This window comes from Pan troglodytes, chromosome 17, assembly GCF_028858775.2.
Source record: "Pan troglodytes isolate AG18354 chromosome 17, NHGRI_mPanTro3-v2.0_pri, whole genome shotgun sequence".
Lineage (NCBI taxonomy): Eukaryota > Metazoa > Chordata > Mammalia > Primates > Hominidae > Pan > Pan troglodytes.
The window spans coordinates 76,553,395-76,568,253 of NC_072415.2; the positions used below are offsets into that span (position 1 = coordinate 76,553,395).

At 30.8% G+C, this 14,859-nt stretch overlaps 1 protein-coding gene across 7 annotated transcripts in view; it reads right to left on the bottom strand.

The window, feature by feature from the left end:
* The window catches only part of CDH19 (cadherin 19), a 365,310-nt gene that overhangs the window by 22,543 nt on the left and 327,908 nt on the right, over positions 1 to 14,859 (bottom strand). For all 7 annotated transcript variants that reach the window (XR_010151983.1, XR_010151984.1, XM_009434121.5 and 4 more), the window contains 2 exons: positions 11,155 to 11,276; positions 6,074 to 6,195 (listed from right to left, as the gene is read on the bottom strand). Coding sequence is in view for 5 of the 7 variants with exons in the window: in XM_009434121.5 (XP_009432396.2) it covers positions 6,074 to 6,195; positions 11,155 to 11,276 (244 nt within the window). In the remaining 2 variants the exon portion in view is untranslated. The remainder of the gene's footprint in view (positions 1 to 6,073; positions 6,196 to 11,154; positions 11,277 to 14,859) is intronic.

The following is a 14,859-nucleotide window of genomic DNA, read 5'->3' on the forward strand; positions in this document are numbered from 1 at the left end:
TTCATCCATAGCCCTCTACTGACAAGGCTCAACCTTGCACTCACCGTAAAGGAGAAAAGCTCTCCGGGGGGTGGGGGCGGGGGGTTGGGGGGCGCAATTCCTGTGCACAGCGCAGGACCTTGTTAAGCAGGTATTGAGGCATGAATGTGCACCACGAAGCATTAAATTGATCAGTGGCAGAGCCCAGAACATATTGCTGTACCAGAAACCATGTAAGCAATCAAAGACTAACATGTTGTCTAAAGTACACAGAAACTGACATGAATGTGTGAGGATCTATTTTTCTAAACATTCTTTGTCCTTTTTATGATTCCTTTTGTGATGTAGATAGCTTATTTTTTTATTTTTATTTTTTTCCTAACTTGTGCGTGTGTGTGTGCACACATGCATGGACACCTGTAAATATTTTTTAAAACAATTATTGTGCGCTGCTTTGGAACTTTGAAGAAGCCTGGTCCTTTCTAAAGAGTAGTGTGGACAAAGAATACAAAGTTTCAGTTAGACAAGAAAAATAAGTTTAAGAGTTCGATTGTATATAGTTAATAACAATTGACTATGGTTAATAACAACATATTGTATACTTCAAAATTTCTGAGAGTAGATTTTAAGTGTTCCCTCCACAAAAAACAAGTATGTAGGTAATGCATATGTTAATTAACTTGATTTAGCCATTTCACAATGTATGCGTGTATGTTTGTGTATATATGTATATAAACATCATCATGCACCATAAATATGTACTATCTGTATTTTTTAAATTAAAATATTTTAAAAAATAAAAATAAAGAGTACTCTAGGGAAGTGGAAACAGTGAACTTCGTTTTGGGTTTCTTAATACAAACAAATCCATGCTGAGTCTATCACCCTACGCACATACTCTTCTTTTAGTTTCTGGTATAATGAAGCTTTTTATTTCTTACCAACATTCTCTAAATTGTGTGTCCTTCATGTTTTATTCTGCCCCAATTTTATTTTTTAGCAATTTCCTTTCAGGGATCTCAGGCTGAGATTATATCAAAGAAGGTGCCACCTTTCTCTTTACTATCATTTTCTCATTCTAAGGTGGAGAGCTGTCAAAGTGTTTTTCCATTTCGTTTGTGCCACCAAGTTCCCTGCTTGAAACCTAAGAAAGTATATACTGGTTCTGGATTTTCTCTTGCCTTAATCCAGAATTTACATTATTTAATTTATCTGACACATATATTTAACAATTTGTGTCCTAATGGTGTAGACATTTCCTTCTTTTGGTGATTAACTGTTCCTTATGTTTAAACATTTTCTCTATTTACTTCTAAATAGAATGCTCTTCAGAGTTTCCTTATCAGCACCACTTAATATTATTGTTAAGATTATGGTGAACCTAATCAAATAACTTTTACTACCATTTTAATAATTTTAAAAAACTACTTATACATGGATATTGCATTAAAATAATTATGGTTCATATGTACACCATTTCAGTTACATGAGCTATGCCTTATTAACTTTGAAAGCATTTTTTTTTAGAGATTGCTTCATTGGTTTTAGTGTTCATACATTAATATTTCACTTCTAGGAAGGAGGAAGAGATTAACAGCACTTTAAAAAGTTTTTAGTGGCACTTTGGGAGGCATATATTAATGTTAGGTGTTTGGTTTTAATTGTATTAACAAAAACCTACCCAGTGAATTTCAAATCAGAAATCTCAACCCAAGTCAGTCTGACTCTATGATCAACATTGGAGGAAACACAACAGTCTTGTGCTTGTGATAGCCATAATTCCTGGATTATTAAAACAAGGCATCTTAATATATGAGAAAGTATCTACTATAATGTTATATACATTGACAGCCCTCAAACCATGTGTCCACTGATTTCAATTTGTAAACTATCATGTATACAGCAGGGTGAGAGGAAATTGTTGGCTTCTCCTTGGATTTAAATGGAGGAACATGATAGGTAGCCTTATATCATTCTTTCAGATGCTTATAGGACTGAGACAGACTTCCAGAATTTGACAGTGACATCTGCATGTCCCAAAATAATTATTTCATGATGTGTGACACTCTCCTTAAGGGAAATTGTAAAATAGGGCTGACCAATGTTCCTTATTTTGAGTTTGAAGAGTGCATATCCCAGGAAGGAGTTTGGAATCAGTCAAATTGACCTTCCTTTTATTTTTGCCCTTAAAATCATAAATAGCATTCTTTCTGAATAGAGAAACAGAAAAACTTGTTTTTCATATTTTTAATTGTGTGCATAATCTACAGAGAGCTAGTCTTTATGATTAGCATGGAATATGGGGTAAAAATCACTGTCATTCTTGGAGACAGACGTAAATTTTAATTCTGGCTTACCTATTGCTACATTATATGACGTTGAGAAAGTGCCCTAAGTTACCTAAACTTTTTAAGCATAGTATACATATATGTACATTTATAAAAAGTATTTTATTTCATAGCTTTTTCCATAAAGCTTTACATTTATACTTTAAGCAGGGCACAAGAAAACTCTATGCCATTGCACCCAATAGATATTTCTCTTCCTCAGTAGAGTTTAAGACTTATAATACTTTTACAGTACATTGCAATAAACATTAGCATTTGAGTTTCCTTTGGATCAGTTCTACCTGTCTGTAGATAATGGTATTTCATTTTTGTGGTTGTTATAGAGGTACTTCAAAGAATAAACAAATATTAACTTATTTCAAATTTAAAAATTATATCTTCAATGACTATGTGGGTATGTAGACACTTTTATAAATCTAGGATACATTATGGAACTTAGCAACATGGTGGTTTTAAATGCCTTGAATATTATCAAGATACTTGTCTTAAACATTTTCATGATACATCATCATCCAAAGAATTATTTCATCATTGTGCATAAGTTTTTTTCCACATATATATTTAAAAGATATGTAATTTGAAAGATTGTGTAATGAAAGTTTGTGTGAAGAATGACATAATGAAATAAATCTTCACTATTTCATCATTCTTCTTTTTTAAAATTGTGTTGCTCAAAGTATTATATCAACTTTGAAAAATATATAAAAGAGACTGGCACACAATCTTTTAGTTTCATTTCTATTTTCATTGAGTATACATGTCCAGTAATATTTGAATAAGTGTTATAAAGATAACTTCAAAATCAGGGATAGTTTCCAAGAATTAGTTTTATTACTGAATATATAAATATGTATATATATGTGTGTGTGTGTGTATGTATGTATTTGTATGGCAAGCTTAAATATTGAATGAATTACAAATAAAATTTTTAAAATATCTATTATATATTGGTGCACTCAGGTATACATATATATTAAGTTTTTTAGTATAACTAACAAATACTACTTAGTAATTCTATTTTGAATTATATCCATGTGGTTTGTATTGTCATTTTTGCTTATTTTTTCATATTTACAAAACATACAAAATTGTTTTTCCAGGTTGCATGTGAAATATATTTTTCTGAAAGCATATGAATTGAATACTTTTCATATTATAATCACTATATGTGCATACATATATAACTATGGAATAAAATCACCAAGGATCTCTGCTGTCATAAATCTAGTAATATATTGAGGAAAATACGAAAATATTAAACAGAAACAGCCAGGTGTGGTGGCTTACGCCTGTAATCTTAGCACTTTGGGAGTCCGAGGCAGGCATACCACGAGGTCAGGAGTTTGAGAGCAGCCTGCCGAACATGGCAAAAACCCATCTCTACTAAAAATACCAAAAAAATTTAGCCGGGTGTGGTGGCGTGCGCCTGTCATCTCCACTACTCGGGAGGCTGAGACAGGAGAATCAATCGCTTGAACCCGAGACAGGGAGGTTGCAGTGAGCCAAGATCACGCCACTTCACTCCAGCCTGGGCAATGAGAGCAAAGCTCCATCTATCTATCTATCTATCTATCTATCTATCTATCTATCTATCTATCTATCTATCTGTGTGTGTGTATATATATATATATATATATATATATATATATACACACACATATATAAAAAACAGAACTTTGTCCAATTAACATACTTACCACATGGGACATTTACAGAAATAGGTGTATAGAAGATGCAGTAAATTAAACCTATTTTTTTTAGGCTTAAAACAGGCTATCTAATAAATGGATAATCTAAATACATTCATATGTACACTTCGTATGTACATGAAATGAATGAAATAATTTACTATACTAGTACTAGAAATATGAAATATTATAATAAATATAAACCATAATTTTATTTATAATAATTCTAGAAATATGTTACATCTAATATGTAAATTTAATATATATTTATTAGAAAATTATAAAATTCATCATTTCAAAAATTATTTGTATTTTAAGAAAACTGGTGTGCCACATTTAAAGTATCATTTATTAGACTTACATGTTATTATTTAAAAGTTGCTTATTATATTTGTCAATGTGTCTAAGTAATCAGATGTGTTTGAAATTCTTGAGAACATTAGATATGTCCAATTTCTAAATATATAATCTACTTATAGTACCACGTTTGAAGAAAAATGTCTAAGCTGAATTTCTGCAGGAGCCATGGGTCCAAGTTCATGTTCATTCTGTTTTTGTGATCTCTTCTACCCTATACTGTACGTCCATACATTTCTAAAATAGTTCAATTTTGGTTCTAGGGAAAGTGCAACACAATAGAGAGCCTCTGAAATTTTTATATCCACATTTTACTTTCCCAAATCCTTGGGTTCTAACCCATTAGAAATGAGTGCTTTAAATTTTTTAAGTCATTTGTATATTTATAACAATTCTATTACTGTTTTCAAAAACATTTTGGAAAATATTTATAGGCAAGATTTGATCAGTATTTCCAGTGAAATCACATTCAAAAATACACATAGCTTAATGAAATTCACAGTCATTTCAAGAAATATTGACAATTTTCACTATGTTGCAGTTTAATAATCAGTAACAGTTAAGATGTACCTATTTCTTAAGATATGCGTATTCCTCAGCATAGTAGGAAATTGATCAAATATAACTTTGGTTACTAACATTTATTGAAAGAGAAATACAATTTCTGCTTTTGTAAAATCCAAATGGTCCCTGACTAGCTTTATTGATAAATTCAAAGCTACTTAGAATAATTGAGTTGATAGTATCTGTATAACTACTTAGTATCATGAACTCTAGACTGTAAAATTTTTGAACATTAGTGGACATTTTTTAAAGAAAAATAGCTTATGGTATTTGATAGTCTTCTATGTGCTCTAAGAAACCTGATAATTATATTAGTTTATTATGTACCAGAGCTTAGAAGTACACAAATAACATTCTAAGTTTCACATTTTACAAATAAAAAAGTGAGCAGCAGATAAGAAGGTGTGTGAAATAAATTGTGAAGTAATGATAATGTATTTCAAAATGAGTATGTTCTCATAAGTGTTTACATATCTAGTAATTTGTACAAAACTCAGTTTTATTTGTGTTGCTATACCTGGTATAGCAATTAAACGCTACGAAAAGACATTCTGGCGTATTTTCCCTCCATATGTTTATGTTTATGTCTCATTTTACCTTTAACTGCATGATGAATAAAAAAAAAAGAAACTTAAATGTGACTAACCTATAGAATTAATTTTTTTAATTGTATTGCCAAAGTATAAATGAACTACTGAATAATAAATATACTATAAAAGTAAACTACTGAATCACTATCGTTAGCAAATTTTTAAAAACATTTTAGGAATTTGAAAGTAGAAAACTTGAAATTTGCATGCTTTTAAAAATTAAAATAAAATATTATTATACAAAGCTCACAACATAAAAGCATGTAATTAATATAAATAGAATAAAATTATTTTTTTGATGTTTTAAAATAAGATGAATGCATAACAAAAATTATTACATATTATAAAGCTTATTTTATATATATAATTTGTATATATATTGAATATAATATATTATAGAATTACAATAATTATATAAATTATAATATATGAATATTAAAGATGTTGATATCTATTATATAACAGTATTGTATAATATATGAAGAAATTTCATATTATGAAGCAATGATATATTGTTTAGACTTTGTAATTTATAATGAGTCCTTACCTGACCAGAGCCTGCATTTTCACAAACATAAGTCTCATAGTATTGAGAGAACTCAGGAGCATGATCATTGATGTTAAGAACTTGCACATACAGTGGGATCGAAGAGATCTGTTCTATATTGTCTGCAATTTGAATATATATAATAAAAATCTAACATATTTTAATATGTCTTTAGAAGAGACATCATTAAAATTACATTAGAGGCTACGTGGTGTATTTTTATTTTACTTGAAAAAAGCAATCTGAGGACAGGATATCTATATGATTCACCTACTTATCAACAATAGATCCTAGAAAAAAATTCCATGCTCAATATATTCAAACCAAGCAATATTTATTAAGTGCATTGTATTTGCCATGGGCTGTAATAAGTGATGAGAAAAAGCAGTAAAAAGATAAAGTAAAATAAGGATATACGGAGAGCTTGCAAGAGTCCAGGAACCATTTAAAGTTTTGTATTAACTCATTTAATTTTGATCAATATATGGATTATTATCCCCCCCAATTTTATTGATAAAAAATTGATAAACCATTTAGTTTCAAAAATTACAGTTAAATTACTTGTGTAAGGTTACAGCTGCAGTGTTATAACAAAAAATATTCTGTGAACCACTGAAATTCAGAGCGTAGCTTTTAAAAACAAATAATTAGAATCTAAATATATTTTAAAGTAAAATAGTTATAATAAAATCTAAATAAAGTTTTTATAGAAACATTGAATTGAGAAGATTTTCTAAGTGAGCCAAGAAATCCAAAAAACATAATGAGAGAAAATTGTGGTTAAAACATTTAAATCCTTCAAATTGATATAAAAAAAGACATTTCAGAAAAAAGTATGAACTAGGAATTCACAGGAGAGAAAATTCGGTTTATTTTATAGCAGACTTTCTCACTGCTGTCACTATTAATATTTTAGACTGGATAATTCTTAGTTTTGGGCGATTCTCCTGTGCATTGTAGGATGCTTAGTGGCATCCCTGACTTCTATTCCCCGAATGTCTGCAGCATCCCTCCCATCCCAGTGTGTCAATCCAAACTGTGTTCAGACATTGTCAATGTGCCCTGGTTGAAATTGGGGGCAGAAGTGTGGAGCCAAATGGCCTGCAGTGGAGACACACCGCGTTATCATAATGTTCACACAGCCTCTCACCACAGGTAAGAAGAATGATGGTTTAGCCCATCCCATTTTTGTCATATGTGATAAAACAGCACCCAGTGATAGCTGAGTGCTGAAAAATAACAATGTAAACCGACTCTAGCAATGGATAATGAAATTTAAACTACACATATCTGTGACCCAATCTGTTAAACTTAAGCTACAGTCTAAGGTATCAGTATTTGAATAAATGATCCGATTAAATACATTCCAGAGTTATTTGTACATCCAAATTACATAAACGACTCAAATGTACAACAAAAAAGAATTGGGGAGAATAAATTACAACTGACCTATGATATTATGTGGATTTATTAAAAATGTGTGAGTCTGGCCAAGCATGGTAACTCACGCCTCTAAATCCCAGCGCTTTGGAAGGCCAAGGCAGGAGGATAACTTGAACTCAGGAGTTTGAGAGCAGCCTGAGCAATATAGTGAGACCTCGTCTCTACTAAAAATCCAAAAAAATTAGCTGAGTGTGGTAGTGTACATTGTAGTCTCAGCTACTTGGGAGGCTGAGGTGGGAGAATCGCTTGAGCAGGAGGTTGTGGCAGCAGTGAGCTGTGATCGGGCTACTGCACTCCAGCCTGGGCTACAGAGTGAAACCCTGACTCAGATAAAAGAGTCAATGTAACACATTTTTATTGTGAGCTCTAAAACTGGATGACTTGAGTTTGAATCTTGTTTCTCAATTTGAGAAAAATACTTAACCAGAATGCCTCAGTTGGCATTCTGAAAAATGGGTGTGATGGTAGTACCTGCCTTATAGGGTTGTTGTTAAGATTAAACATATACATAAAGCAATTGCATAAATTACATGAAGCAATTACACAAATTGGTTAATATACATAAGGCAATTAAGAGTACTTAGTACATAACTGAACAATGAATGTTAAAGATTATTGTTTTGTTGTATCTACTAACCAGACATGTATTTTGTGAACTGAAAAAAGTAAGTTGCAGCTATTACATTGTGTAGGTTTATTGTTTTTAATCTTTCTCTCTCTCAGGCTGTAGTGCAGTGGCACGATCCCAGCTCACTGCAACCTCCACCTCCTAGGGTCAAGCGATTCTCCTGCCTCAGCCTCCCTAGTAGCTGAAACTACAGGCACATGCCACCAGGACTGGCTAATTTTCGTATTTTTAGTAGAGACAGGCTTTTGCCATGTTGGCAACGGTGATCACAAACTCCTGACCCCAGGTTATCCACCCACCTTGGCCTCCTAAAGTGCTGGAATTACAGGCTTAAGTCATCATACAGGGCCTCTCTTTTTCATAAAAAAAAAAAGAAAGCTATAGGAAAGGTGCATACAATTAAAGGGTATAGGGGTGGGATTCTTTAGTTTGTCTTAGTGTTTTTATTTAAAATATATGTACTATTTGCAATGATAATTTGAAAGAACAAAACAAATTAAAAATTAGAGGCCTTGTACTTGTTGAAAGCAAGGGAAAATATTTTTTCTTTCCTTCCTTTTCTCAGAGCATTCATACACTCACACACACACACACACACACACACACAGAAAGAGAGAGAGAGGGGAAAAAAAAAGCTTTTATGTAAGTTTTTTCTTTGTCCCTTTGAAGTGTATGGAAATCTTTCAAAAGTTCAACAAGTTTCTTGGAAGCTTTAGGATCCAGGATTGTATTTATCAAGTAATGGTGACCATCTCTTTGAAATGTAATCTTCAAGGAATACAGCATCCCTATATCCTAGATGTGGGGAAGGATAGGAGACTCATTTTAGCAACGATCTTGTTCTAAGTTGTAGAACTACCTCTTGTTATAAAGACATGAAAAGTTAAGTTGTCCTTTGGATAAAACCACTTAGCAAATACAGGCGGTCACTCCAACTACCCAGTGAATATAGAATGAATTCTATGTGACAAATAGTGCTAAGTCCTCATACTTGAATATCTAGACAACATTTCATTTGAGAACATGTATATAATGGATTGCACCTGCTTGACTACATAAAAAGGTGAGATTTCTTTCCATTTTGGCAATCTCTCAGATTTCCTATGATGCATATCACATTGTGTTTTAATGCTTTCCAGTAATAAAATTTTTCTCTCTGTTCCACCTTTGAGGAGAGGTTTTCTGGGCTGGGATGAGATTTTGCTTATAATTGAATTTTCCCAACAATAACAGTTACAATTAAGATAGAAATTGTAATTTTCAATTAACTAAAAATTAAAATTTCTATGATTTATTACACACACACACACACACACACACATCCATGGCCTTTAAGAAATACAGCAACTATTAGTATTTATCATTTTGAGACTTTTCTCCATTGTGTGACATTTAGGATGAAAATAAATTAATGGAACATTTAAAAATAAAAAGGTATTTCTAAAGATTTCAAGAAGAAATTAACCAGAAAATTAAGGTTCGTATTTGTTATGGTTTTAGCACATACATCATCACAGAATATCTTTTTGCTTAAATAAATTGTATAACGTAATTCAGTTGTGAATAAACTGACAGAAAATTAATAAGAAATTCATAATGTTTTTATCTTTGTGTTCCTAAACTTTGCTTGAAATTAAGTTAAATTAAACCTTTGGTATTACTCTACAAAATGTATATAAAACTTCACAGCTTCACCTTAAAATAGTTAGTAGTTTTATTCACTTAGCTAGCATACTGATAAATAGCATTGTGCTTAATTTGGGAAGCTTTCCAGAAAAGAGACTAAGCACAACGAACTTCATTCGCTGGAAAAAAAAATGTTAAAATGGAACATCTCTTTCCTATAATCAGTATAATTGCTATGGTGAAAGCTTTTCAAGGTAGTTAGCAAATGCAGCTAGATGATTTTTAAAACAGTTTTACGTAACGCCGTGTTTTCCACCAGTAGGTGGTTTGTTTATATTGCTAATGAAGCTTAAATGGTCAAGCCTAATTATTTTTGGTTCAGTATTGATTTCACAGTAGTAAAAAAATGGCAGTTACACATATTTTCCCCAAATAGATCTAAAATGGGCTTAATGATGTAGAATTTTTTAAAATGTTAGAGAAAGAAAAAAATGAAAATTTGTTATCCAGTGTTATAAAAGCTTGTTCCAACAAGTTTTTCCTTAAAATGAAAAAAAAAAAATTGTTCTCAGAAATACACAATGAATAAAAGCTGCATTTAAAATAAACATCTTTGCATTTTCTGACACGAGAAGCCTTGACATTTCCTCTGTTACAGCGGGCATTTATTCCATTGTAACATTTGCCTCCTTTTATGGTTTAGTTAAATGGAACCTTGAAAACCCAGATTCAAGCTCTCCTACAGTGTTTCCATAGAACTGTTCATTGTATCGCAAATAATATGCGGAGATGCCTTCCACTCCCTGCCTCAACAAAGAGTGAAGAAAGGAAACACGATTATTAAAATTCTATGTAAAATCAGCTATAAGAAAAGATGCATCTGAGAATATTTTATATTTGTAATTTTAATACTTTACAATTCTAAATCTATTGACTAAGTAATGGAAATGACTTTGATATTTTATATTGTGTTATATTTATTTCTTTAAGCTTTAATAAATATAATTGTATGAATAACGGATTCATGATTTTAAGGACAATATCCAAGTGGTAAATCAGAATAATTTACAACCCGAAAACGAAATCATCCACCCAAATAAACAAGCAGAATTTCAGGTGAATTTCATTTATATTTTGTTGTTTCCTCAATTTATTCTTGTATGAAAAATTATTTACTGTTATAATTAGAAAATAGTTTAGAAGGTATTTAGTGGTAAGCATATAAATAAAAACTAATAAAATACACAAGTACACACATTTACATTGAATGTCATTTAAATAATTCCAACAACATTTTAAAGTAGCCTCATCCCCATGTATAGAAATTTGTAATTATTTATAAAATATGGCAAACAACTGTATTGGATTTCAAATGAGTACTTACATTTTTCTGTGGCTGTAATACTTAGGTTGTACCAAGCACTGATTTCACGATCCAGTGAGTTACTTGTAGTGATTGTACCATTATCATCGATATTGAACACTTCGCTCCTGGTAATAGAATACCTGAACCAAAAGGAAAGTATACCTTAATGTTTTTATTCTATCTGCATAACAGTGTTAGATAATACTCTTTAAGCAATAAGACATCTTATTCAATGCATGCTCTACATAGCCAATATATAATACCGAACAACTTTTAAAACAGTATATTCCTGTATTTAAGATTCAACTCAGTGGAGATAGAAAAAAAGACGTAACATGACTTTAGATTTAAATTGATGGATGCTAAATCTAAAATTAATGATTGTGAATCTTTTTTTCCTATCAAATAAATTAAAATATATCTTCAGCCTAGACGAGTATTGATCTCTTTCCTGTGTCACAGGTGTTGCTTGCGAATCTGTTCATTTTACTACAACTACTTGGTTTGATATTTAACAAATGTTTTTGTTTGTTTAAAAAGTAAATTTGATAAAAAGTAAAGTCTATATAGTAGATAGAATTTTAATTCTTTTGGGAAACCTGAAAGACTTCTGAAATCTGGAATCTGGAATCAGGAATCCAAAATATTTTATATATATATATATAAACATGTATATAATACATTATATATGATATATATGTTACATTTTATAACACATTACATATTTTATTACATATATAACATATTTGTAATATTTAATACATATATGCTTTATTCTATATTACATATAGAATATATGTAATACATAATACATGTTTTATGCATATATATGTAATATATGATACATATGTTTTATTATATATTACATACAATATATGTATGTATATATGTATGTGATATATTACATCACATGTATTTATTTTACATTATATATTTTTACATATAATATATATGTTTTATATATATACACACATATAAAACAAAAGTAAAATACAGTAGTTCTAATGTGCTTTTATATTGTGCATGGAAGAAAGCCAAGTTACAAATTTCTCCCAAGGAAAAAAAAAAACTGAAAAATGATCTCCACCTCCACAATGAAAGAAGACTTCGAAATACTCAGCATGTCTCATCTATGTGGAAACAATTAATAATAAAAATTAAAGAGTAATAATAACTAGGGTTCAATAATGGCTTCTCATTGCATGTATATTCCTGAAGACTTTGATGAGATATCAAGGAAGTTTACCATAATTATACGGCAAAGATGAGAATATTTTAATTTTGAGTTCAAGTATTTCCAAAAACATTATACTACTTTGTAGCTTGGTATTCAGATAAGGATTCAATAGAAATCACGATGAATTAAGCTTTAGGGGAGTTCAGTTTTAACTGTACTCCATTTAAAATATTTATAAGTATTTTCCCTAAATATCCCCAAGTGGTTGCCTTTCACACATAATAGAATTGTTGGAAAAATTATACAGTGTTTTAACAGTTGTTATTTTGAATTAAACATCTAATCCTATTTCTGTAAAATGTCATTGCACATAAAGCCCATTTAAAGTTTGATAGGATGTTACAGTCTTTAGTAGTTTAATTCACATCTGTTAGAATTTAGGAAGAAGAGCCACATGAACAATAAATTGGTTCAGTTCCCATTAATTAATTAAAACAGAAATAAAAATATATGTAGCCCCTCTAGGATGTGATATAAGCAGTGATGTGTACTATGTATCATTTTTCTTAACCCCTTTTAGAACCACAAATTCTCGTTATGTAAGTTTTCTTTTCCCCCACTCCACCTTCACTGGACAAAATTTGTTTGGCTTCGAGGTAAGTTTTAGTTAAATTTTACATATATGTAAAATACATATATATTTTTTTCCCATTTTTAAACTAGGGAGACAAACATCATAAAATTCATAAATATGTAAACAGCTGACTTATTTAGATATGTACCATCATGACCTCAGCAAAATTTAAAATTTGGAATTTTCCCACTAATCCAATTAAAAACATTTTACAATAATTTTGGACTTACAGAAATGTTGCAAAAACAGCACACAGCATTTCTACATGCTCTTCACTCAGCTTTTTCTAATGTTAAAATCTTATATAAAACTTCAATCTGTTTAATAAATTAATCGCTATAATTTAATTAATCAAACTACAAACTATAGTTGGATTTCACTGTTTTTTTCCACTCATATTCTTCTTTTACAATCCAATGTAGAATCCAATACGGCCTTTCATTTTCCTGCGTCCTTAGTCTCCTCCACAATTCCTCAATGTTCTTGTCTCTCAAGACCTTGATGCTATTGAAGAGTATTGGTCAATTATTTTAAAGAGCGTCTCTCAATTTGGGTTTGTCTGATGCTTTCTCATGATTAGACTAAGGTTACATATTTTTGGCAGGAATAACACAGACATGATATACTTTCTTAGGCTATCATATCAGGGGAACATGATGTTCATCATATCTCATGAATGGTGATATTAACATTGAGAACTGGAATAGGTGATGACGACCCCATTTCTCTGGGGTAAAATTGCTATTTTTTTCTTCTGTAATTCATAAGGATCTCAGGAAACTATTTTAAAATGTTCTGGTTTCTCAAACATTTATCCACTAATTTTCAGTATCCATAGAGGAATAATGTTAACATTTTTTAATATGTTCTTTCTGGAACCACAAGATGCTCCAGGATGATCTTGTCGTTTCCTTACAACAGCTCTGGATTCCAGTTATCAGATGAGTTGCAGCATCTTTGATTGGAGAGTAGTATTAGAAAGCAAGATCTAGGTATTAAGAGTTCCCATTGCTTCTTGAGTTGCATTGTTTTTAGGTCCTTCGAGCAGACATCAGCAGGAAATATATGTATGTATACCCATGCGTACAAACACATCTATATTTATTTCCATGTAATTCCTTCTGTCTGTATATATATTAAGAAAGCATTCGTGCATCATACCTCAGATTTCAATCCAGTGTGACACCTTCATGTAACTTTTCTCATTTTTTATTTGTAATCATTTCTTTTGACAATAATGCATCTTAGTCTTACTATCTACAGCATATTTACTTATGTGTTCAATCCCAATATACATGTAGAGTAACACTGCAATCCCTAAATAGTATCCATGTAAAAAATATATTCAGTATGTAGAGTACATTTCTTCTGAACAGCTATTTTTTTCTCTAGATTTAGAATTGAAATACTCTCTTCCAAAATTACTTAGGTTGTATTTTCCTAATTCCTCTCCTTTTGATTATGTTATTTGTCTATAATATAATAAAGTACATTTGCAATAGTTTGCCTTCAATTTTGGGGATATCTCCAAAGTCCTATTTGATTTTTTTCCAGAGTACACTAATTAGTATTTTCATCTATATCTTGGTGAATTCTCTGAACTTGGACAAAAGAATAGTCATGTGTCCGCCTTCACGTAATGACACAGAACAATTTTATCACCCTCCTTTCCTTTGTCATATCTTTTTAGTTTAGGTACCAGAGGGTTTATTTTTGTTTGTTCATTTTTTTAATCCACTCACCTATTGAAGGATATTTGAGTCAATTCCAGTTATTGGAGATCATGTATAAAGCTGCCATAAGTGCTTGCATACAGGTTTTCATGTCAAAATAAATACACTTTCTAGGCCTGCTGCAACAAAACACCACAAACTGGGTGGCTGAAAATGATAAATTAACTCTATTAAATTTA